The sequence below is a fragment of the Episyrphus balteatus genome, chromosome 3, assembly GCF_945859705.1.
Source record: "Episyrphus balteatus chromosome 3, idEpiBalt1.1, whole genome shotgun sequence".
Lineage (NCBI taxonomy): Eukaryota > Metazoa > Arthropoda > Insecta > Diptera > Syrphidae > Episyrphus > Episyrphus balteatus.
The window spans coordinates 92,973,245-93,000,295 of NC_079136.1; the positions used below are offsets into that span (position 1 = coordinate 92,973,245).

The window sequence follows — 27,051 nt, forward strand, 5'->3', positions numbered from 1 at the left end:
AAGTATAACTCCTAGAGAAAAATGATGTACTAGAAAAAGAAAGATTAACTAATTTCCAATCTAAAAAGTCCTTTCTACGCATTCTACGATTAATTGATCGCAAAAATAGCTGAAATCTTGATTTTGAAATCCGAAACTTCAAACTCAAATATCTCCAAAACCCCACTAACGAATTTGAAAATATTTTACCCACGTAATGTGCTTACCGTCACCTTTCATTTGATACCCATTTCGTAAGTGAACACACTGGGCCCAAAAATGTGCCATCTCCTTTGTATTTGTACTACTACTTTGTAACTACTTTCTTCTTTCGGAGCAAAATTCTAAATACATAAATCTGAATTCTATTGAACGCTCCCACTTTATATTTTGCTTTGCGGCGAATCCGTGATCATGTGTCAGTGTCAAAATTGACAGTTCAAATTCGCACCTGCACGTCCTTTCAAAAACACTTTTTCGGTATGGACGAAAAAAATTCTACCTGAGAAGAAAACGAAAGAAAAAAAAATACTTTCAAGGTGACTATATTTATAAATATTGCAAAATATATCATAATTCAATTAAAAAATTGCCAAATTATTAAATGAGTCTATTTAATGCGCATTATATCATTAAGCATATCCCCAACAAGTACCTACAATGTTTTCTCTCATCATATCCATTTTAAAGTAAAAAAAAAGTTATTTTCATCGTTTCGTTTGTGTTGCAAAGAAGTGTGAGCGAACGTGAACCTAATTTTTTATATTTGTTGACGGTGACGGCTCATCGATATAAATATACTCTTCTTCAACAACAATAGACTTAAAAATAAGCTTAAGCTTTAGTTCGCCACACAACAAAACACAATGCCCGGTAAGGTTGGAGTGAAAATCAAGGCTGGGCGTAATTTGCCTATAATGGATCGCAGTAGCGAGACCACTGACGCCTATGTTGAAATCAAATTAGGCGGTGTCACTCACAAGACAGACGTTTGTCGTAAAAGTCTCAATCCACAATGGAATACTGATTGGTAAATAAAATAGTGACGAAAGAAGATAAAAGAAAATCTATTTATTGACTTATTTTGTTTTAGGTTCCGTTTCGAAGTTGACGACGCTGAATTACAAGATGAACCACTTCAAATCCGTTTAATGGACCATGACACATATTCAGCCAACGATGCTATTGGCAAAGTGAATATAAGCTTGAATCCACTTTGTCTGGAAACGGCAAGTCAGTCGACTACGGGAAAAGGTGCCGTCCTTTCGGGATGGATTCCGGTTTTTGATACAATGCATGGGATTCGTGGCGAGGTCAATATCATTGTCAAAGTAGATTTGTTTTCGGATGTTAATAAATTTAGACAAAGTTCGTGTGGTATTCAATTTTTTCATTGTAAGTTTGGATTTTGTTTTGGTTTTTTGGAATACAATTTAATTTTTTTTAACTTTTTTTTTGTTAAAGCTTCTTGTGTTCCACATGGATATCGAGCTCAAATTATTCATGGATTTGTTGAAGAATTAGTTGTAAATGATGATCCCGAATATCAATGGATTGATAAAATTCGAACACCTAGAGCTTCGAATGAAGCTAGACAAGTTGTTTTTCTTCGTCTTTCTGGACAGGTGAGAAGTCTTTTTATTATGAGAAATTTAAATTTGTATTTATGCTTAAGCCTTAACTTTTTTAAGAAGGGTCGTTTATTTTCTAATATCAAAAAGTTGAGGTTCATTGTGTTGCAATTTATTTTAAAATTTTTTTTTTCGAAAATCATTATGTACTAATGGAAACGGTACCTGCCATAGAACCTTATTTTTCAAATCTGATTTTCTGCCAAACTACTAATTCAATTTCAACGAAATAGCATTAATATTATTTTAACATAAATCAGAAATAAAATTTAGGAAAAAATAATTTTTGGATTATAAAAAAAAATTGAAAATTTGTTTTTGAAAAATTAAATTTTCGAAAACGGGACATTGAATTTTTTTAAATTTTGGTTATAGATGTTTTTTTTTTCCAAAAAATTATTTGTAAAAAATTATTTTTTTTAAAAAACGGCTCTAACGATTTTGAATTTTCTAAAAATGCCTCTTAGGTCCAATTTATTCACTCTCCATTATATATAAAGGCCCCATTAAAAATAAAAAATCTGTCAAATCACATACAAATTTTAAAATTTCCCGTTTTTAATGGAGACTTTAAATTTAATGGAGTGTGAACAAATTGGGCCTTAATATATCAAATAAAACTGGATACTTGTTTTGTGGGGCAATTTAATTTCAGATGTTGTTTTATTGCTTTGAAAAACGAATTTTATGTTTTTTTTTTAATTTTTTTTTTTTTATATATACCTCCCTACATTTCCCAAATTTCTATATAAAAAGACTTAAAAATTTAAGCAAATTGAACTCTAAGATCAAGTTCATGCAACCCAGTCGAGCATTTTATTAAACATGCGTTTGAAAAAATATATGTTTGTTAAGTTGCCACTTTGCTAACAGACTGATCCAAGAAAAGTCATCGTCTGAGTAACGGCGTTTTTCAATCGGTTCGCTATCCCTCATGTGATGCTTGCAGTTGTCTACACCACTTGATCAGGCTTAAACTTAGCCTTAGAAGAGAAGTTCAGTCTTCTTTGAAAACTAAAACCTAAGGCCTGGAATTAAAAGACTTGATTCACTGTATCCTTTCTGTCTATTTCGCTCTATGCAAACTAATTTCTGAGTAATTTTTCTCAAAAAAAAAAAACTAAACTAAAGCCTGAACTACATACAAACACAAAGTGAAAAAAGTACAAAAAAGTTTCTAATTTTTCAAATAATTTAAATTTTTAAATGTCACATCAATTAAATTGTTTTTGCTATTTTCTACTTTTATTTACTTTTTATACTTTTTTTGACTTTGTGTTTCGATGTAGTTCTAGCTTAACTCTATTTTTGTGATAATTACACTGGTTAACAAAATTATACTTTTTTTTTTGTTGCCGAAACAAAAATATACTTTTCTGAAGGTTTTCGGTGTGCTAAACTCGAATCCGAAGTAAAAAAAAATTAATCAGCTCCCATTTTTGAAATATTACCGTTAGAGTATGCAGTACTTCGGACCTTATTCTTTTATATAAGGAAAATTGTTTGAGCATATTTAGTAACGGTTTTTATAAGAACTATTAATCACCTTTTTAAATCTTTCCGATATCTTTTTTACTGCCCGAGATATCCACAGTTGTTTGGTATTTTTATAAATTTTATAACGTCATTATCTCCTTTATGATATATGAAGAAAACCCCACTTACTTAATTTTAAGATATCTCGGGCAATACAAAAGATATTGAAAAGATTTAAACAGGTATCGAAAGATGGAAAACAGTTCGTATAGAAACCGTTACTAAATATAATTAAACAATTTTCCTTATACAAAAGAATAAGGTCCGAAGAAATCAAAAAACGTTTTTTTGCATTTTCTAACGGTAATATCTAAAAACGGGAGCTGATTAGTTGTTTCTGACTTCGGATTCGAGTTCAACCCACTGAAAAGTATATTTTTGTTTCGGCAACAAAACCCTTGTAAACCAGTGTTATCAAACACTCGCCTTGAAGCCGACACTAGCAAAATTTGTTTACTTTGGTGACTCTTTGTCTTAGGCGGAGGCGAATATATGTTTTTTTTTTTTGGATACCTTGTACTTGGTTATGTCAAACTAAACGAGTTAAGCTTTTTCTTCAATTGCTTTTATAGCATCATCTTATACAGCTCGATAAGAGCAGCCGATAATGTAGATACCGTCAGCTTTCCAGAGCCGGCATTAGATGCTTTTGAATAATATTAATGAAATCACTTGATATAAAAGCCTGTGCATGTTTCGAATTATGCAGACAAACTATTTTTCTGTTGCACTTTGAACTACGTGTTTGTTAGTGTCACATCAGGATCACGAATTAAGCCATTCCCATAAACAGCTCTTGAAGATTTATGATATCATAACACTTCAAAAATATTTGAAATAAAAACCCGACTAAACAAACATGTAACCATATATCGCTCATTTACGTGACTACTTTCATGAGTCAAAAATTACGAATTTTGAGTAATTAAGTTATTGGAAAAAATTAATCTTTAATCCTGCAGACAGGATTTCTTAGCGTTAAAAACTGACGGAGAAGGATCACTAGTTTTATTTAAGAAACTAGCTTTTTACTTACAAAAATAGATCGATACTAAATTTAAAAGTTGTTTCCTGAACAACCAGATATTTTGAGTTATGACAATGTTCAAGTAAATAAGCGATATGTACGTATGTACATAATTTGGTTGAACACAAAAAGTTCTAAAATCTTAACTTGAAATAAAAAATGTCATTGCAATTAAGACCAAATATTTCAGCATTAGCTATATGACTTTTTCTTGACCAAACTGGAACATCACTAAGAATTCTTATCCAGCTATACCGTAAAAACAGTAGTACGAAAATAGTTTAAATTGATTTGAATTTTTTTGTATCAGTTGTTAGAAACGTCGCCGTTGGTGTATGATTTTCCCAGTCACTTTGCCTTCACGTAATCAAGAATTGTTATAAAGAGCGGTATATACCATGTTAAGACTTGCATATTTATTACTGGCGCAATACGGTGCTTTTTCTTCTTGTGTAACAAGTTTCCACACACAACATTGCTACACTTCTGAAGTCGACTAGTGCCTAAATTTAGAAATAAGAACTTCATGTCCATCTTACTGCGGCTAAGATGCGCAAGTATCGATCAACGTAGATGAGCTTAGTCCTCTCTTTAAAAGCCGGTATTATTAAGAACGAGATTTGGAGTAAGTAGTATTAATTCAAAGAATAATCATTTTTAAAATTTTGAAACAGAAGCATTCTTATGTTCCGAAAAATTATTCCTATACAGAATTACTTTCGTTTTATAATAAGTCTTGAATTTCACATTATGTAATAGAAATGAAAAAAAAGGTTTTTCAAAGTGTTAGGTTTCAGATATGACTTAATAAAACGGATGAGGTTTCCACTGTCAAAGTGGCATAAGTTAACGGCTAGGTCGAATTTTGATTTCTTCTTCAAAGCAATTTTTGATCATCCAACTTCGTTGATCCGCTAAAAAAGTGTTTAGATCGCACATATTACAGACACAGATCATATTGACCCTGCAATCAGTATACTGGGCCGATAAAATAGCCGGCTGTGCGTGCACACTAAACAACAGACAACCAACTTTTTTAAATTTGCAAAAAACAGTCACACAATAGCAGTTTTTTAATAGAATGAATGAAATATTGAGAATGTTGAAACTTTTTAATTTTTTTTTAATATGTCAAAAAAAATAAACAATCAAAAAATCCACTGATGACCAATGAATAATCGGTTAATATCACTTCGGTGTTTATTCATCTAGCAATTCAAACTAAGATATAACTAAATACATATAAGGCCATTAGCTCAATTAAACGCCAATATGTTAAATATTTTGATGGTTGTGTATGCTTATTGTACATGGCGTCTTTCTTTTAACGACAGCATACTATCAAAATTAAAGTGTTCCTCTTTTAATTTAGAAATATAAAAATTAAAAACAACAATACAGTAAAACTACATATTAAATCAATAATATTTGTATAGGTCCAGCGAAAAATTGGTTTGAAAGCAATCAATCTGGGTGCAAATGCTGTTATTGGCTACAATCAATGCTTTGATTTGGAGGGTGACGTCGGAGTTGTAGCTAGAGGCATAGGAACTGCTGTAACACTAATTAAAATCCCAGAACACAATGCTCAAACTCTTGCCGACAATACATTAATTGAAGAGTAAGTACTATCAATTTAAATATTTATCAACAAAACAAATAGATATATTGAACAGATATAAAAAAAAAAATAAAACCATCAAGAACATACTTTTGCACTTAATCAAGTGTGTGCGCGATAAAAATAAAAAAAAATTATGTTTTATAAAAAAAAAGAAACTCCCAAATTTCAGCTCCAAAATAACCTGTTATTCTTCTTGTTCTTTTTTTTCATTTCGATCAATTCGCGCTCTTAATTGTATTTTTTTTTTCTTTTGTTTTGTTTTTCTTTTGTAACTCTTCTCCTCTACGTCTTGGTGAATTGTGTGAACTTTGTGCTTTTTTGTCACTATTATAATCTCAATTGCTAAATTTATCAAATTAATTACAAACAAATTAATAAGGCAAACACTAAACTATCTTGAATTTCTAACCGGAGCTAATGATCCATGCAATGATTATTTCACAATAGTAGAATCTGACCGAAATTTGCTATCCGATCAGACTAAAAAACCACAACTCAGAAGTCCTTCGGACGATGAGAATTTCACTGAAAATTCTAATATGAAATCCCTTTTGCGGCAAGAGGAACGACGTGGAGAGAAACCCCGTACAAAACTTACTCATCATGTTAAACGAATCAAAAACAAATCCCGAATGATTATTCACAAAAAATGTGGGGCATTTAAGAAAAAGCTCAGCGACACAGAAAAGTCTGACAATGAAACAAAGTCATTGAGTAGTTCATACTCTACATTGTCCATTATCGATCCCATTCGCTTGTCACTAATGGATCTAAGAAATGCGGTTGGACTTAATAAATCACCAAAGCATTTGATGCAGCGTTCAATAAGTGACGCAACTGTGTCGTCTGTTGAAAAGCCAGTTATGAATTTCCAGTCGACCCTTCATGATTCGATTCGTTCATCACCAGACATTGTAACAAAACCAGAGAGGGTAGACATGAGAGAAGTTTCTCAGTCATCAGATTCGACAACGTCAACAGAGATTATGAGAACTTTTCCCAAAACTTGTGAAGATGTAGATTCAATACCAATTATCACAGAGGAGAGTGGTGCCTCCTCGGCTGGTGAAGTAAATCAATCAAGAGATGGGAAAGAATCAAGAGATGGCAAAGTCGTCAATGCCATTGTTGACGATGAAGATTTACGCCGGATATTAAAGAGCCTTGCCATGAATGAACCTAATGAAGATGATATTGATATTAAATCGTCGTCCTCTAGTGACGATGACGACGGCGAAGAGGAAGACGATGAGAGATCTGAAGATGATGAGGCTGATGAAATAAATTGGATGCAGCCAGGTACAACAGTTGATGAACTTGAATGTGTAATGGATGAAAGGCGTGGATCGTTGCTGCACGATTTAAAAGACAATATTGCTACAAAATATCAGCAGCTACAGGTTAGAGGGAGCATAAATCAGCACATTTGTTTTTCAATAGATTGTAATAATAATATTAATGTGGTAATTGCTTATGATATTGCTGCACATCAAATCGTAGACATAGGAGTAACGTAGGTTTTTATACATAAACTGTGGGGTTTTTTAATAGTTTTTTAATCATTTAAGTTATTGTGATAAAATTTCTAATCTAATGTTGTTAGTGTTATTTTTTTTTAAAGACCCATTTTATATACTAAAGTAAAAATTTATTGAAGTTGAAGCAAGAATCCTCGTAGAAATTTAATTTTCTAAGATTATTAGTAGAAATTTAATTGCAACATTTGTAAATGTTGAAATAGATGTTTTTTATAGTAATTTTGTTCGTAAATTAATAGAAATCATAAATATATCAAGTCATTGTTTGCGGGCTTATTCAATTAAAATTAATGATTACTCATGTATCCCATAACTTTCAAAAGATAGTACGCTAAAATACCTCAGTGTGTAAAATGATTTCTGAAATGATGGCCTAACTCGATATTCTTCGATTTATTTCAGAAAATTGGATTTTAATTTTGTATGTATTCATAAAATAATTTGCTATACGGAGCGTCGGAAGCTTAATCCAAAGAAAACATCAGTTTCTATTATTCTACTATCGATTCGATCTCGGTTACTTTTGATTATTTTCGAGATTAAAAAAACTACAGCAAAGCGTTAAAGGGAAATCCTCAAAGAAAAAAAATATCCTGAAGTAAATGATTTAATGTTCGCTTATTAGTTCAATTATGATTTATGTAGATTTCAAAAGAGCGAAAGTCCCCTCAGGCGTACTCTTAAAAAAAATTTGAATCATGAATACAACCCTTCAAGTAATAGTGAACAGCTTAAAGTAAGAAACCCCTAAAAGAAAAACTCTCAATAAGCAAAATAAATTTTCGATTTAGTCAACCAGTGGAAGAATTTATTGTATTTGGAAATGCTGTATATAACCGATTATCCATTGAATTGAGATACTATTTCATTACCAATTGATAATAATTGATATTAGCTTAATAGTTTTTTAACCGTGTTTTATTTTTACCTTGATCCAGTTACGATCATTGCATTTATCTGCGTTACAAAAGCAGGATTTCGATTTGTTGTTGTAACGCAAATTAATACAATATAATATATGATTACGATTATACTTTAAAGTTTTCACTATCGCTGTCTCTATTCAACAGTAGAAAAAAATAGGGACATATAGCGACCATTCGTTAACGAAAGTATGCCGTAATTCGTCCCCTGATCTGGATCACGGAATTCTTTAATAAGGCACCGGTTATGGTTATTATTTTGTTTCAAGCGTCATTCAGCTGGCACGAAAAATGAATTTGCATCAAGAAAACAAATAAATAGAATTTTAAGTGTTTCATTGTAAATTTTTTTCAATAAAAATTATTTGAGTCATTTATAATCGCTTTTGTGTTTAAAATCCAATGAAAACACAACGAATCAAGAAAAAATTTATTCAACGAATAATCTGTTTAAAACTTTTTCCTGATTCATTTTCCTGATCGCTATAACCGGCCACTAAGCAATTTTCTATTTTGTATTTGCTAGCATAGCATTTCGTTGTCAACGTGAAATCCATAAACAAATTTCGTTTCACTTCACCTGCGTACCAGCTGGGAATCTTGCAAAACTACAAACTGTCTATCGGGTGAGTGTTAAGTCGGTTTGGGCTGCAAGTGTGCCCACGGCCGACCGAATTAATAGTCGGGTCGGCACGATACACTTTAGTTTGAAGGCAATCGTGTTTTTTTTTTAATCGTTCAAACTTTTTGATTGGTCGATACTCAATCGTAGTGTGCATACATTTTCACATTGATTGTGCGGGTGCTCTAAGAAGTATTTAAGCATTGACAAAATTAACCTTACGTTTTACTTTGTGTCTACGATTAGGATTTTTTTTTTTTTTTAATAGCTGCGTTCCTTTGGGAACATTTATCTACTGGTTAGAACTTAAAACTACTTTGAACTACTTTTGTTATATTAAAAAAGTAGTTCAAAGCAGCTTTAAGTACTAAGCAGTAGATAAGTATTTCCAAAGGAACGCAGCCAAGTAGGAGTGTAGGATGTAGGAGTGATTCAGAAAAAAAAAATCAAAACTGAACGAACATTAATTAATTAGACAATATTAAAAGAATGAGGTCTTGTTTTACCGGCGTACTTAGCGAGATCCTAGAGTTGCACCATACTGACTACCCATCAAACAACATTTTAAGAAGATTTGAAAAATAATTTGCTATCACAATGTTCGCAGACGATTGTGGTATGGGAGCTTAAAAAATCAATGATCAAGGTTAAGTGCAAGGAATTGGGATACTTACGAATCTAATAAAAACTAGGTAGGGAGGTACCTACGATCATGAAAACCCAGCTCGATTACCTTATTTTAACACCTGTAACTTCGGAGCGGTTTTTATTGAAAACGCCTAGAAAATTCTAAAGTAGAAAAAAAAAATCCAAAAGAAAAAAATTGTCAACTTCTTAATCCTGGATTTTGAAAGCTCGTCAAGTTCTTGCTAAAGACGCAAAGTTTTGCTAGATTTTTACATACTCTTTCAAAAACCATAGCCTCAATTGAATCGCGCATTTAAATATTTAAGAGGAATTTGTTTAAACTCATCAGGAACCTAACCACCTTAATACAATGTTACAGCTATAGCTATCATTTGTATTACAGTCAAAATGTAAAACTATGTTAATACTGTTAAAGCGCTCTGAGGTGATACATAGATCTCAAAGCCAGAGCTACAGCTACACAATTGTATTCTTGTGGAAAAAGTTCAGATCATCAATTTTTGTTTTGTTTAAATAGTTTAATTCATTAATGTTTATTAGTTCGATTTTTGAAATGCAATTTTTTTTCTGAATCACCCCCTGTAAATACGTGGCAATTCCTATAATATATCAACTTCTGTTCAAAATAAAGTAATACGGCTAGTTATGTATTTTGGTTTTTCTTTGTATAGAATATTGTTAACAAAACATCTAAAAAAATAACTCAAACACTACACTAATATACCCATATATAGGAAGTTATGCAACGCTCCAAACAATCTCCCGAAAAGAAAAAAGCCAAGGATAGTAAAAAATCACCAGAATCAGAAGACGATGAAAAATCACCATCTCAAGTTGCAGACATAAATATAGTTGTTGTAACTGCAGATCCATATATACCAACAACAGTCATAGATCTATGCACTACTGGAGACTCTGATACAATACCATCTACAGTTGCGACAGCTGCATTAGAAAACAACGTACCAAAAAAAGATGAATTTCGAAGCTTAGACGTGCCGGCGCTTACTCTAACCAATCTTAAACCTAAACAAAATCGCAACAAAAAGAACGACTTCTATTCCTCTCAACCAGAAATCATTGAGGGAACTAATTCGCTTTGTGCTTTGCCCCTTGAATCGTCCTTTGTTTCGCTAGCAAATTTCTCTCCATGCCAAAAATCACCGGTGCCGTCGCCTGCGCATTCGCCTTCGCCGAAAAAGCTTCCCAATAGTGCAATTGCTAGTCTCGCTAAAAATTGTGTTACATTTACCTCGCCTATTTTGCAGATTTGTCCATCCACTCCAACGCCCACTGAATCCGATTCATCCCAAATGTCTCCGACGGAGCACTTTTCCCCTCACAATTTATTCCCACATCCCAAACGTCGTCCCATCACAACCAATATGCCGCCAGAAAAATGTGACTCTGAGTGGTCCCTTAGCAATAAATCTATAAATCACTCACAATCCCTTGTGACTTTGAGTAACCATACTAACAGCTCGTCATTGCTTGCACCATCTACTCCATTGTCCATAAAACATAATAGATCATCAACGGAGGTAGTGTCATCATCATCAACGGCTGCTGCGGCTAGTGGGGGTAGTTCAGCACCAGCTGGTATTCCTGTACTTGACAAACGGGCGAGCCCTGTGTGTAGGACAATGGCCAGTTCTGGAGGGCACATCCGACATGACTCAACCAGCTCGAAGATGTCTCCAAGTCCATCAAAAACAGTTGGCATAAGTAGTACAGGAGCAGCAGCAGCTGCAGCTGCAACACAAACAACATCTGGTGCTAAAGATATTGAGATATGCAGAAGATCATCTGATTCCGATTTGAGTGTTACACCAAAAGGTAAGAATTCAAATTTCTTATTAAAATTTGACTAAAATTAAGTTCATAAATAAATCAAGTTCACACATAAATCAGACTTCGAATATTAATTTCTCAAAACATTTATTTTCATGTTAGCAAACGGTTTTCAAGCCGACAATTGGTTTAAAATTCAAAGTAAAAACTTACCGTGTTACATTTTTTAACAAAGCAATTTGTTCATATTGAAATCAATTCTTATTGATCTTAATGTGCGTTTTACCCATTTGACGAAACGGTCAAAACGGCCATTCTTGGGAATAAAAAAAAAACACTTCTAAATTGTATCATTCATTTTTTGAATACCAACATAGAATCAATGTAGATACTTGTACAATCTAAATTGCATTCAAAAATAAAATGCACGACTGGGTCGCAAGAGCTTGCTCTTACAACTCAAGACTTTTTAAATACAAATTTGATTATTGTGCATGAAAAAAAAAAAATTAAAAAAAACAATTAAAAAAATGAAAAAAACAACATTTCAAATGTATGTAATTGAGCTCCAAAAAAAATGCAGTTTAATTTCTTTTACTAAGATGTATTTTTATAAACAAATTTTTAAAATCGTTAAAGCCGTTTAAAAAAAACTAATTTATAAATAACTTTTATAAAAATAAAAAATTAATAAAATTGGTAGGTAAGCCATTTTGTAGCAACTCAAATCAACATCTAAAACCAAAACTTGTATCAATGTCTCATTTTCTTTTGATTTTCAAAAAAAAAAAAATTCAAATACATATATTTAAAAAATCAAAAAAAAAAAATTTTTTTTTTGATTATTATTCAGAAGATATAAATGCATTTGCATTAAAAAAATTCGTTGAAATTGAACCAGTAATATGGGAGATAGTCACACAAAAAACGGTTCTGTGGGAGGTCCCGTTACTAACAATTAAAAAAAACTTTTTTCATTGAAAGATAGACCTTGTCTTCAAATTATTAATTGAATTTTCTAATCAAAATCATATTAGCTGTTTTTGAGAAAATCAAACTTACCGTTATTTTCGAACAAAAAAAAAAAAAAATAATTCCAAAAACCCCTCTTTACTGGTATGAGTTCATACCAAGTTTAAAATGTATCAACCCATCAGTTTGGGCTGTGGCTCTGTATGTAATTTAATAACAAGATTTATAATCAGAATTTATTATTTTTAGTGGAAAGATAAAATTACAAAAGCGGTTCCAATAGCAGGCGCTTCATCTGATTATGAAAAATATTTCACAGGTTGTTGTAAAGGATTTTTAGTTAGTGCAAAATTTTTTCATTATGTGGCGCTGAATCAAGTTATAATAATTAAAACCTTTACAAAGCGATACGATGCGCCAAATTTTATTGCAATACTAAAACACAAACATACCTAGTATGAAAATTTCTGAACAGTTTCGTTCGAAAAACGTTTTTCAAACCATTTCTTTCGAATTTGCCATTTTGTTTTGTTTTGAAAAAACTAAACGTAGTTTTAACAATTACTTAGACCATTACGTTAAATCCTTTTTAAGATTATTGCCATACACCGAACATTTTATATCGGAGGTATCACTTCTAAAGAAGATCTGTACAAAGTTTAAGCAAATGCATTCATCCGTTTAAGCCATTTATTAATGTACAGATGGGGGTTTGGACGAACGCCAACGCAAGGGCGGACGCCATTACGAAAACCACTTTTTATTAATTTCTTGATAATCGTAATGTTAATTTTGATTAAATCCCCGATTTTATTTTTTACACAAAACCAAAACTTGCCTTATAAAGCAAGTAAAAAGAAATTTCGATATACTGATCCTGTGATCCTGTTTGTTTTCTTATCATAATGGAGTCCACTTCCATTTTATTTGTATTCATGGTTTTAGTATTAAACTGATATTTTATTTCTTTTTTATAATTTATTTTTAATTGTAAGGGCTTAAAAAAGTGTCTGTTTATTTTACAGTTTATGGTCGTAAAAGTGAGTACAAAATTACTAGAAGTATAGAACCATCAAAGGCTAGAACACCAAAGGAAAACTTCTTCTGTTTCTATTTTGATAAATTCTACTATTTTGTTCTGTTCGTATTGAGTATTCACTGTTTAAAAAATGTTGTTCTCATAAATTTCTACTTCCAATAATTGTCTTATATAATATGTATGTATGATTACAACATGCATATATAATATATTTACATGTCAAAATGTATGTTTTCCTCTTATATCTTCTCAGAAAAAAAAAAAACAAGCCTTGTTTTATATATGTGATAGTTAAGCATGAGAAGACTGCATGAAACAGTGAAGAGGGCTACACAGGGTTTAAGTAAATCTTTTTCGAGTATACTGATCCTAAAAGCATGTTTAAAAACTATCAATGTGCTATAGTTAGGAAGCTTTTTTTTAGCTGATTGAAATAAGTATCAACTTTGTGTTTGAATATTTCAGCACCATTATGAGATGATTCTATCAAGTAATCGTCTACTTGAACTACGAAGTTGATACTGTTGAATGTCTTAGGCTCTACTTAAAATTAGATCCTTTCAAAATATTTTAAGTCTACTTGTCTTCGTGGAAACCTCTTACGTATTGCTTATTTTTTTTATTAAATCTCTTTGTTTCGTATTGTAATCTATGTCGTTTTTTTTAAATCAATTCTCATCAGTCATATTTCATAATGGTTGTGGGTAGATTTGTCACTCTAATTACAGTCGAATAAAATACATACAAAATTGTGTAGTGTAATGAATCGAACCCTCGCCTCTTCATGTTTCTTACATCATTCATCCAGATTTTTAGATATTTTTTTTGTTTAATATGTATCAACAAACTTTATGTAAAATAGAATCTTTATGTTTAAACATCATAAAACCTCTTTTGAGTGGTCAATATCTCAGATTTTCTCTGATTCAATGTTTCAGTATTTTTTGTTTTGTCATACAATGTATTTTTTTTTTCTTGTTTTGGTTTAAAAAAAAAAAAGAAACAATTAAAAAATAAATAAAAACCATGTAAATATTCGTGTGTATTTTGTGTATAATTTTATTTATTTAAATCTAAATTTTAGATAATATGTATTTTATTAATATAATTTTTTTTTTTTTTCAATAATTTAGGAAACTCAATATGTGTACCAAGTGAAAGACTAATTGCAGCAACAGCATCTATGCGTCTTAATGCCGGAGTTAATATAAAATCAAATCCAGAAAACTTAGATATGCTTGAGTATCCATTTTTGACATTAACAAAATACCCAACAGGATTTATACTTCATTTGGGTAAGTATGCATGATTAATTAAAAAATTTATCCCTCTCAAGTTTTTGAAAACTTTAAAAAATCACAAAGTGCAGTTGTCATTGATTTTTAAAATTAATAAAATTAATTATTTTTTGCTCATTGGTTTGACTATAAGTCTTTCAAGTACCAGTTTTCGGTACTGGTACTGGTACTTAAGTCCTTGGTACTGGTACTTGAAAAATACTTCAAGTACCGGTACTTAAGTACCGACTAGGTACTTAACTACCTAAAGACGAGAGGTCAGCTTATCCTCTCCCTATCATCATATATATTATTACGGTTGTCGAACACCCTTTACCGGGACTTACACCGAACAGATTTTAATAAATTATATCTTAAAAAAAGGCGAATTTCTGCCGCCAGAATCTGGCAAAATATAAATATTTAAATGTTTATAATTTTTAAGAAATCTTAATTTGTTTAAAAAATAATATTCCAGCCAAAATGAATTTTAAAATGACTTTTTACCACTTTCCAATGAATTTGGAAATGTTTGACATGGCGTGTTCCTGTTCACATTAGGGGTGTTCGTATATCATTAGTTCGTATCATCAGGGGCGTTCATTAGGCGAGTAAATTCTCCGATTTGCTTAAAAATTCTGATGGTTAACATTTTAAGCATTATTATACAAACAAATTGCAGATAAGTTTGGACAAAAATATGAAACCTGTCAAATTTTAGAAGTGGGGATGAAATCCTCTCAGAGAAAGAAAAAATTGTGCAAAAGTACGCAAACTCTTTTAGGACAAAATAATCATTTATTAAAAGAAAAAAAGAAGGCACTAGCTTTTGAAAGATTTCAGACTTTTGTCCGAAGAAATTTTTGGGCAGAAATTTGCAAGAAGAGGGGCTCTCTTTTTTGTAAAAAAAAAACTACACAGTTTCAGTCTAATCAAACAGGAATTGGGTTAAAAAAGTTGAAAAAAGGAGAATTATTTCTGTTTTAGGCAGTACCTAAACAGCCCTGTTACATGTAACATTAGTTATACATTTTTATTTCATTTTTGGCACACAAATTGAAAATGCCAACTTTTGAGGTTCTGGGTAGTCAACCTCCGTAAAAAAAAGATCACTCAAAAGTTTTATTTTGTATTTAAGTGCCTTATATCATGTTTTCACTAAAATCCAAATAAGATATTTTCGTAAACTATTTCATTTTGAATGTCAAATGGTTAATGGTACATTGCTAATCCTCATCGAGGTAAAATGGATCGAAAGATTAATTTGAAATTAAAGGCCCCAACCCATAGAATCCGTTCCACCCGTTGTGTCAATTAATCCGTTGAAATTGAAGGATGGGACAGAAAGGGGTGACCCAAAGAAAACGTTGCATGACGGATTGCTTTTTGACAGCTCACTTTAAATTCCAAGGTGTGTTCGATATTTTCTCGATGAATGTGCACTAAGGAAGTTCTGATGCAAGAAATTGTTAACTATTATCGTTGTTCTTTTTTTTTAATAAAATACGCTACTAGACTTTATGTATGTACTTGCTCTTCAGTTAAAAACAATTTTTAATAACAGATTATCATTTGTAGATATGACTTTGGCATAGTAAAATTGAACTCTACAACAGAATTTTAGTATTTAATTGATATAATTTATTAGATATATCATTAAATGTTACTTTTATTACATTTTCTTCACAAATAAACAACTAAAGTTCACAATTCATAAAATCAGAAAAGAAAAGAACACAGTTCTAAGTTCTGAAATTCCCCGGTGTGCACTCCGAAACAGAAAATCGAACTGATCTATTGTTGACAACCAATGTCAAAGGATACGACAGATGAAAAAGTAGAAAGTTGGGCTATTTCTTCCGTCGAATTCGTCAAATACAAATAATTGATTTATTTTATTCATTTATCACATAATACGATATTTTGATAGGAATAATTATATTCCACATAGTGTAGTTCCGATAACCAATGAAAGATACAAAATATTAGAGATGAGCTAAGTCGTGATTTTTCAATCACAGGTATACCTGTGCCTGTGATTTTGAATTCACGGTGATTGTAACCTGTGATTTTTAACCGTGATTTAATTTTTTTTAATGAAAATCCAAAAAAAAAAAAAAAAATTACACGTAGCATTATTAACGTTTGTATTTTCCAATATACACATTTCTTTACGATTTTTCACGTAGGAAGTACTAATGAAGCTCAAATACGAGTGTATTTGAAACAATGGAGCTGATTTTACGAGGAAAACTCCTGGTTTAAGCAAACAGATCCGCGATTTACCAAAGCCATCCGTGATTATACTGGGGAAAACATTATTTTGTCTAAGCGACTCTTGATTTTACGGGAGAAATTTATTATATCACGGGAAAAGTAGCATTGAAAACCCTTATTCTAATCAGGGCAACCTGCGATTTCACAGCCAATATTTGGGGGCAAACCGTGATTCTTCTGGAGCCATACGTGATTGTGAGGGGTAAACAAAACATTAATTTTACCGAACGTGCGTGAATTCCGGTAAAAAACAATTCACATTTAAACAAGAACTGTTGAAAAGTTGTTTTGGGAAAAATCACAGGTTAGAAATAATTCCAAAGCACTTGTGAAGTGAATTCCGGTCAAACCAATCCACGTTTACAGAAGAACTGTTGAAAAGTTGTTTTGGGAAAAATCACAGGTTATAATTTCCAATGCACTTGTGTAAATTCCGATAAAAACAATTCACGTTTACACAAGAACTGTTGCAAAAGCTATTTATAGTTATAGTTATAAGCTATAAAGTCAAAAGTAATTTTCAATGCATTTTCGTGAATTCCGCTTTAAACTCACGTTTCCATAAGAATTGGTGCAAAAGTTATTTTGAACAAAATCACGGGTTTAAAAAAAATCCTTAACATTTGCGTGAATTCCGGTCAAAACAATTCACGTTTACAAAAGAATTATTGCAAAAGTTGTTTTGGGAAAAATCACAGGTTAAAAAAAATTGGAAAGCAAATGCGTGAATTCCAGTCAAACCAGTTCACGTTTAATAAAGAACTGTTAAAAAGTTGTTTTGGGAAAAATCACAGGTCAAAAAAAAAATCCAAAGCAATTGCGTGAATTCCAGTCAAACCAATTCACTTTTAATAAAGAACTGTTGCAATAGCTGTTTTGAAAAATCGCAGGTTATAATTTGAATTTCTAAAGCACTTGTGTAAGGTGAATTATTTTACGCGGAATTCAAGAAAACGCATTGAAAATGACTTTTGACCTGTGATTTTGGAAAATTAAATTTTTGCAACAGGTCAAGTGTAAACGTGAATTATTTTACGCGGAATTCACGAAAACGCATTGAAAATGACTTTTTACTTGTGATTTTGGAAAAAAATAACTTTTTACAACAGTTCTAGTATAAAAGGGAATTGTTTTGAACCCGCAAATGCACTTTAATTAACTTTTATCAAAAAAATTTGCCTCACTTCAGTGCGAACTGTAAAGTAAAAAGTGAATATCCAATTCATGGTTAAGGTAATCACAGGTTATTTGAAGACTGTTCACAGGTAGTGATTGTGATTTGTCAATCACAGGTTAAAAATCACAGGTCGTGATTTTTTGCTCATCTCTACAAAATATTTTGCTTATTTTTTACTTTGGTGTACTTAGCGTAGTTCCTTCAACATCAAGTGCGGTCCTACCTTTATTTTATTTATTCTTTCAGATCATTGAACACTTCTACATAAGATGTTTCCAAAATGATTGGAAAGTGGAAGTGTTCATCGCTTTTGACAGGATCTTTGGAATAAGTTCAGTGGGGAACTTCCAACGATTGTCAGTATAAGAAAATAGTCAAAAGAAAACAGAAAAAAAAGAAAAAAAAATGTACAGCTATAGCTGGGATGGTGAAGACATAAACAAACAAAAGGAGGCGCGAATTGTGATAGAGTTTTGTGAATTTAGTTCGTGTTTTCCAAAATAAATATGTAAAATTAATTAATTTTTTTTAATTAATCGGAAATAAAAACTTTAAATTTGAAAACAATCGCGAAATATAAAAGTTTTTGTGGTCAAATGATTTCGAACACACAGTGTTTGTTGTAAGTGTGTGTGGCAATATGTTTTTTGTTTACATTTTCCCTGCCGAGATATGTCAAATTAGAAAAGGAAAAGACAAAGATAGTTTTTGGAATCAGAACTGTCAGTTTTGATTTTTGGTTTTTTGTGAAATTTTTTGAATCCAAAATGGATGCCATGCTATGGTTTTTGTTTTTTTTTTTTGTGAAAAAATTTGTTTGCATCCATCATGGATGTAATGGCCTTCCACTGCGGAGTTAATATTAAAAAAACAAAAGCAACTTTTCTGACAGACAGCTGCCAAAGTTTATGCACAGTCGCGCCAAATATTTGCATGGATTTCAAAAATCAACATAGATAAACAAAAAACACACCTATGGTTTTTTTCAAGATTTTTTGTAAGTAGGTACATATATGTATGAACATATTCCGTAGGAACATTTCATCTTCCATTTGCCAGGAAAAGTCTGGGAAGTGTACCTTTGTATGTACATATATAGTATATACATAATGTACATAAGAAAAAGGCCGTAATATTTGAAGGCTCCAGGGGAAAAACAGCACAAGTCCATTCCAACTCATTTCGAGAAAAATGCATTTTTAAATTTTGCTCTCCATACAACTTAGTACTTAAAGCACACAATTTATTTATTTTTTCAGCAAGGCTTAAATTTGTTTTATAAAAGTAAGGATGCCATCAGATAGTGGTCAGTAAATACTACAAAGACCTCATCATTCGTTTATTTTTGACAAAAAGTGGACATGTGCCGTTTTTCCCCTGGACCCTTCATTTGCTCTTTGCGTGCTATAGGGGCGTAAGTGTTGCACCCCTATTACGATTGTCAACTATCAATTCTTTGCCCCTGGGTAAAAAGGACTTACATAAATGATAGTTTACCAGAAAATCCGATTGAAGTTGAAAATCGATGAATTTTTGAGCATTGATCCTCTTATTTTTATAAGAAAGAGTTACTCTAAATTTATGTTTTTGATTCTCTTTTCATCAAAACCCGAAAGTGCAATTTTGTGACTGAACATCTTTGTAGCCGGAAGCAAAGAATTTATAGTTGTTAAAAAAAAATTCGATCTCTTATTTGCTTTGAAAAAAATTTGAAAACGAAGAATGATGCTAACCTTGAAATGTAACTGAAAAGATCCATTAAAAAAATGACCAGTTTTCCCCCATTTCGATTTTAAAACATCAAATTTCAGTATTTATCAACTATCAATTGATAGTTGACAATCGTAATAGGGGTGTTAGGTCCGTTAAGGTACTTCCTAGGCTAAAATATGATAAGTGGCTATTAAAAATGAAAAACAATTAAATCACGTAGGTAGATACGAATTTTAAAATTTCCACTTTTGAATAGCGATATAAAATTTAATGGAGTGTGAATTAAATGGGTCTAAGATAATTTTTGGAAAAGCCCAATACAACAGCAAAGAAAAATCGTCAAAGGAAAAATTGTCGGATGTAAGAATCAGACAGAAACCTTACGTTCAACAATTTTTTTATTGACGATTTAAGGTGGTGAATGCATGATTCAACATCGGTTCAAGTTCTTCAAATTGACCAAGTTTGAGATATTAGTTGCGGCAACCTGTTTGAAATAGAGTTAATTATAAAATGTATGTACAACTTAGGGAACCTAGAATTGCTAAATTTAATGTGCCATATTCATAGCTGTTTAACTTAAACTGGGGCTAATCCAATGTATTTTAAATGGGATAAACACGAGTTTTTTAGTAATTCTCGACTTTTTAAAAAACACACTCTGCATTTACATTTGTACCTACCTACCCATACTTTCTTTTTATTTAAGCATGCGAGAAGTCTCGCACGGGTAAGCTAGTTAGTCACTTATTAAGACATAAGTCTGAGTAGACCATAATAAGGTGTTCACCAAGTAGTTTGGCCTAACTAGAACTCTTGACGCTATTGTTGATTTTATGAATGATTTTTTCTGTTACCGGCCACTCTTTGTTTTTGGGGCGTGGGTGTATAATTAGTATGATAATACTAAGCTTCGACTTGTCGACCATAAAAAGCACTTCTCCGAAGCGACTTCAGCGATCGCATAGTTAAAAGCTTCATAAAAATACCTAGTAGCCGTAAGCCCCTTCGCCAAGTCAAAGCTTACCTTCATATATTAGCGCCATTTAAAACAGAAAATTGTAAAATTTGTTTGAGAGTTGAAAGATTTTCCGTTTTTAATTGCGATTTTAAATAAAAATGAAAATTGAATCAATTGAAGCCAAAAGCTTTAACACTTAAAATGAACGTGTTGTCCAATCTTAGTCTTTAATTGATTTTCATTTTAATTTCAAGCCTGAAGTAAATTGAAAATATCGTTGAAATTTGTGTTCTCAGTCAATTTTTCTATAAACACTCGTCTCTTCAACTTTCTACTTTGAAAGAAGAACTATAGTAGTTCGAGCCAATTAAAAAAAGTAAATTCAACCTTAAAAAAAAAACGATCTCGAGAGCGTCGTTTTGAACAACATCAAGATAAAAATGCTTAATTTTAAATAATCTTACCGAAAATTTTAAATAATCTCCCTCGCATCTTTGAAAAAGTTCTCTATTTGACGAAGTATTAAATTTTTCATTTTCACTTCTCAATCTTAATGCTAATTTATATTGTTGTTCTTAAGTGTTCAGCATACGTTAAAAATATATCTCAAAAATAAATCCTGAACCAAACTTTCATCAACTCCGTTCAAGGGTTTCTTTTATTATAGATTTGTAACATTTCCCCAAATATAATAAATATTTTTTTACTTTATTACAGGAGCTACAGTTGCTGCGCGTTCTGTAAAACTTCTCGAAAGAGTTCCAAATCCCGATGAGCCCGAAACACGAGATTCATGGTGGACAGAGTTGAGAATGGAAATACGTTCACACGCCCGAGCTTTGGGATGTAATGTTGTTCTTGGTTATTCCGAAGCAACAACTATATCGTAAGAAAAATATCACTTGTTTTCTATTTTTGTATTAATAAAAACTTCCTTTATTTGTTTTTCCTTAAAGTGATGATGTATGTGTTCTCTCAGCAACGGGTACAGCAGCTGTTATTAACATGTTATACAATCGCACTGCTTCTCAAATTGAATTGACTGGCGTCAAGCCTCCAGCAATGTCAACATCCCTCGAAGAACGTGATATACTGAAAGAAGTTAAACATCTGGTCGATCCATCTTCGGCATCAAAAGATATAATGTCGACTTCCTACGGAGTGACACCGAAAAATTCGTTGCTGAGTCAACTAACCAGTCCCAAACTTGCCTGCACCATGTGCCATGTACCATATAGTCTTGCCTCGGTACCATTCAATGTGAAAATGAAAAGATGTGCTGTTTGTCGAAAGGGCAGAGTACCAGATGTATTAATGGCCACAGTAGAAATCCCAGATTCATTGTTGGTTACGGGTCGAGGTTGTTTTATGCAAGCTCAAGTAGTTCGTGCTAAAAAAGATTTGCGTTCTGAATCAAATGCCAAAGAGATATCCGACGGTTTGCCATTTTTAGAATATGAACTTCATAGAGTGCTCATAAATAAATTAAAAGCCAAAGGTATGAATGCCATATTCGGTCTGAAAGCTCAAGTGTCAATTGGTGAGCGAATGATTGCGCTCATTGCTACTGGAACAGCAATTTTCCTTAAAGCCCTGCCTCCCCCATCGGTGCCAAAAATTGTCGCTGGTAATTCTTGGACAGATAAAGCTAAACTTAATGAATTGCAAAAAAATTTACAAGAAACTTACGAGCGCAATCGAGAAATCTATCAACTTAAATCAATGGATCCAGACTATGAACCAAGTGCCCGATGCCAATCGGATACTGATGAATCGGATGATGAAATTCTTGAGATGGATCTTAATACTGGAAATAAAGATGCTTGTGTTTTGGAAGTCGATGATATTGAAGATTTGGAAATTATTTCACTTTTAATGGAACCTTCACCACCAAGTGGTTTTCATGTGGTGAATACACAGACTGTGCCAGGCTTAAATGATATGGAAATAGTGAGAAACTTGCAATTTTTCACACAAGTTTGGCGAGCGAAATTGGGTCACAACCAAGGTGTCAATGGATTAGCTAATCATTTTCAAAGGTAAAAATTTTCTTTTTTGGTAATGAACTGTATCATTTTTATTTTTAATTTTTTCATCTAGACTTTGCCAGACTATATTTTTCAAACTACGCAGCATGATGCCATGTGCAATATGTGATCTTAGATTTCTTTTAGATCTTCCAGAGAGTGTAAGATCCTATATTAACTACGAATCAAATATATTTATATAGTAGAACTATTTTCACAGGATGAAATCCAACTTCTGGTAACAGGAATGGCATTGGGACTTGGAGAAGTAAATAAATTTAAAAATCGACGAAAGACCATTAATAATGATGGAGCAGTTAATGTGAATGGATCAATTAAAAAGTCACATGATGAGGAATTAATATTTCCTTTGGATGAAGATCAAGCTGTGGAAACACCTACTCCAGTACCCAGTACACCTGTACCATCCTCTTTATATGGAAATTATTCATTAAAGTATAGAAAAGGTTCACCATCGTCCGTTAAGATGAATGCTTCGAGAAGTATGAAACATGTGAGTATAAAAGAATTTTTCAGACAATTTAATCACAACGCAACTCTTATTCTACTTGTTTAAAAAGAAACCTAATATGTACCATGTACCTATGTAGATAAATGAATTGCTGACACGACATAAATTCTTCTGCCCACCCACTAGCAATTTTGGTTTTGATGGATGCTAATAGTAAAATGTGCAATATTAGTTATGGTCTAATTTTTATACCTATGTACGTGTTGAATGAGCCCATATAGGAGTGTGAGACTCCCGCGTTCAACTTAGGCCACCTAAAATTAAGTTCAAAATTTTAAGATGCTCTGATTGTCATAAAAAGTTGGGTGACATTTCGGCGGCGTAAAGCAATATTGTTTGTTATTTCCAAAGTTTTTTTTTTTAATATCTCACTTAAATAGTGTACCTCCCATACAAAATGTTTGAGTTATTGCAATTATTTCGAAAACAGCTCTAACGATTTCGATTAAACTTGATGTACATAATTATGTATTCTAATCAAACTGCGTTTTTACTTTTTCACAGAAAATACGTATAGTTGAAAGCTGGTGTTTCCTTTTTTTTAAATCACTAATACCGGCTCTTCCCGCAAATCGTTAATAAGTTAATGCAATTTTCTCGAAAACTTTGCATACATAATATTCAAAACAATTGAAATAAAACTTTTTCTCAAAAAAGTCAAACAACAAAACAAAAAATGTATTTAACTTAATTTGGTCTCCATGTTGGCTGTTCCCCTACATCAACCAAATTGCTTAAAAATGTATGCATATAGAGACAATCTACAAGTAAACTAACATAAAATTGCTTTGAACTATAAGAGCAAGTACGCGCGACTCAGTCATGCATTTTATTTTGGTAACGACTCCAAAGATTTCCATGAAATTTTCAGGGTTTGTTTCTTTACGCAAGTAATTTATTTTGAAAGTACTTTTAGAAAAATCCGTCCACTATCACGCCCATTATTTTCATATATTTTAGTTTTTTTTCGGTAACTGCTGTAAGATTTCTATACAATTTTGTGTGCTATTTTTCATATTTTTTTGTTTTTAAAAACTGTTCCTTTTTTTACAAAAACTAAAAAGCCATCATTTATAAAAAAGAAAGGTCCTGTCCTGAACTCCAAAAGCTATCAAACCAACCTCCATTTTTGTGACTCAAGACTTGTATCACTGCTTTGGAGAGCGTTGTTTAGTTTCTTAACCGAACAATATTTACAAACAAAATATGAACATGCAAGCAAGAGCCTGCTCTAGCTCAAAAGGCAAAAATCAATCAAGAATGTCTAAAAATAACGTATCAGGTTTAATATCACCGAATGATTGCCCCGCTGAAAGTAGTCTCGACCTAAACCCTATGGAGAAAAGTTGGTGTCCGTTTTAGATAGAATGGCTTGCTCTACTCACCACAGAAATATTGAATCTTTGAAGCTTTCCACCTACAACATACCTACCTACAACAAAAGCAGGATCTCGATTTGTTATTGTACGCTAACAAATACAATGATCCGATCTGGATCACGGGAATATTAAAACACAGCTATTATTTACGACTAGACTAGGTATAGAAAATAAAATTTAATTTGGAAATTGTATATCTATTTTTTGTTACAGTTCTCACATTATTAAAATAATACAGACATATTCAATGAACATATTCATGTCTAAATAATAAAAAGACATTCCCTTTTGGAAAAACTTAGATGTTTAAAAATAAACCCAATTCTTACTTATAATTTTAATTACAGTACCCAATAAGAGAACGATTCGGAATTGACATAACTCCGCTGACTTACGTTCCTGGTGGAAAAATTGAGAAGTACCTTGGCAATTTAAATTTCTTCTTTATCCGAGAAAGTACATCTGTACGGGAAATTGGTGGAATAAGTGGATTCGTGCACAGTTTTATCACAGAGGTAAATACATGTTTTTAAATTTCAAACAATATTTTTCGTTGATTTTATTATACATTTACATTTTCCTTCAGTTACTGGCTGTTGTTCGAGCACATATTACAACACTAGGTGGTAATGCAATGGTCGCATTTTACATGACAGAATTAATTCTTGTCGACAATCAGCATAAGAATCAGGTAAAAAATAATTTTCCATTATATCGATAGGCCGAAAACATCAAAAATAGAATAGAAAAATTTTAAAATTTAGAATAGAAGAGACAAAATAAAATATATTTTGTATTAGAAATGGTTTGTGTATAGCTTTTTAATACTGGCAGGGCAGCTGCTTGTGAAATCAATTTATATTGAAGGTTTTGAATGAACAACAACAACTTGTGTATGTTACCACCAAGTTCATAGGCTGTAGTTATGTTACCCCGTGAAATAGCTTGTGTGGTAACACACACAAGTTGTTGTTGTTCATTCAAAACCTTCAATACATTTTGTTTTTTTTTATGTAAATAAACTCACTAGTTATTTTCAATTTAAATTACTCATTTTTTGTATTCTCTTTTTTTTTATAAATTTATTTCAGGCGCAGTGTCTGGTAAGCATCGGCGGTGATGTTGTTCATGTGTCCTACCACACTGATGACTGATATTCAAAAATGAGAGGGATCTAGCGTTTATATTTCATGACAAGACCTACAAAAGTTATACCTCCTAAACAACAATAACTTTTTCCTATAAAAAGTTGCTCTCTTGTCTAAGACCCCCCTCCTCCTAATACCCCAATTGTTCAGTTTATTAATGCAATATTCGTACTTAATTTTAACGAAACCACAAAAATAGTCAAATACTTACAAATGAGGACGATGCAATTATGTATTTTTTTTTTTTTTATTTTAACTAGCTTAATATGGTTGTTATTTTATTACAATATTTTGGAATTTAATGATTTATTAAGAAATGAAGTTTAATTTATTTTGATAAAATGATAACACATGACCAACAATTTAATGAATTTATATAAAAATAAAAGAAATCAATAAGCAATGATTGAGATTTTATAATAATTATGCTTAGAAAAAATCGAAAAAAATATATTTTATCATGTTTTAACTTAAAAGTAAATGGAAAATTATAATAAATCATTGAAGACATTTTAATTACGTAGATATACATAAATTATATTATTTACAAAATTAATCTTGTTAATGCATTTGTATACTCATTGGTAGACGAAGTGTAATAAATATACATTGACTATTTAAATGTGTGTATGTGTGTGTCCCTAGAGCAATTATAAATTGCTACAAAATAAATTAATCCTATTTAAGAACTCACGGTTGAAAATTTAACTTTTGATTTTATCACAACCAGAAACAGAAAAAAAGAATTGTGTTAAATTTTATTTGTTGATAAATAAGATTTCGTTATAAGAAAGTGTTCAGAAGGTTTATTTATTTAATGATTTTGAAATAAAAAATATACAGAAAACTAAAAGCTCAGAAAGTTTTGAAAGTTTTATTTAAAGATTTTAAGATTATTTTTTTTTTAATTGTATTTTATTCGAAGCAGTATCGGTAACATAAGTGGTGGGGATCCGAAAAAATTCCCAGTTAGGGTCCTAAACGCGATATTCAGGACCCTAATTGGAACGAATATTTTTTATACAAATTTTAACGGATGCATTGATGGAGTATGCGAAAGGACAACACGGTTGAAGAAAAGATATAAATGCTATTAAATTGTTTAAACATAGGTCAAGTATTGGTTTCGTGTAAAAAATATTTCTAGATTTTAATCAAAACGGACATTGCGATTATGGAGAAGTGCAAAAGTGTAGTAACATATATTCTTCTGAATATTGAGGTCTAAGT

At 31.6% G+C, this 27,051-nt stretch overlaps 1 protein-coding gene across 5 annotated transcripts; it reads left to right on the plus strand.

The window, feature by feature from the left end:
* Positions 1-297: 297 nt before the first annotated feature.
* Positions 298-26,661, plus strand: LOC129913406 (C2 domain-containing protein 5). Of its 5 annotated transcripts, XM_055992041.1 has the most exons (15): positions 298-1,009; positions 1,073-1,374; positions 1,444-1,604; positions 5,610-5,794; positions 6,177-7,197; positions 10,263-11,364; positions 13,317-13,331; positions 14,464-14,625; positions 21,453-21,621; positions 21,692-22,774; positions 22,836-22,923; positions 22,983-23,276; positions 25,021-25,188; positions 25,260-25,364; positions 25,765-26,661. In XM_055992041.1, the coding sequence occupies exons 1-15, from the start codon at positions 846-848 to the stop codon at positions 25,825-25,827; spliced, it is 5,082 nt and encodes a 1,693-aa protein (XP_055848016.1). In that variant the 5' UTR covers positions 298-845; the 3' UTR covers positions 25,828-26,661. The 5 variants fall into 5 exon arrangements, with proteins under 5 accessions (XP_055848016.1, XP_055848017.1, XP_055848018.1 ...); XM_055992042.1 differs by lacking the exon at positions 13,317-13,331 and having other exon boundaries at positions 299-1,009; positions 25,765-26,660; XM_055992043.1 differs by lacking the exon at positions 6,177-7,197 and having other exon boundaries at positions 310-1,009; positions 11,057-11,364; positions 25,765-26,651.
* The last annotated feature ends 390 nt before the right edge of the window (positions 26,662-27,051 follow it).

Coding starts and splice junctions, on each gene's coding strand:
- LOC129913406 (XM_055992041.1), top strand. CDS start 846: ATGCCCGGTAAGGTTGGAGTGAAAATCAAGGCTGGGCGTAATTTGCCT. Junction 1,010..1,072: donor CCACAATGGAATACTGATTG/GTAAATAAAATA, acceptor ATTTTGTTTTAG/GTTCCGTTTCGAAGTTGACG. Junction 21,622..21,691: donor TCCGAAGCAACAACTATATC/GTAAGAAAAATA, acceptor TTTTCCTTAAAG/TGATGATGTATGTGTTCTCT.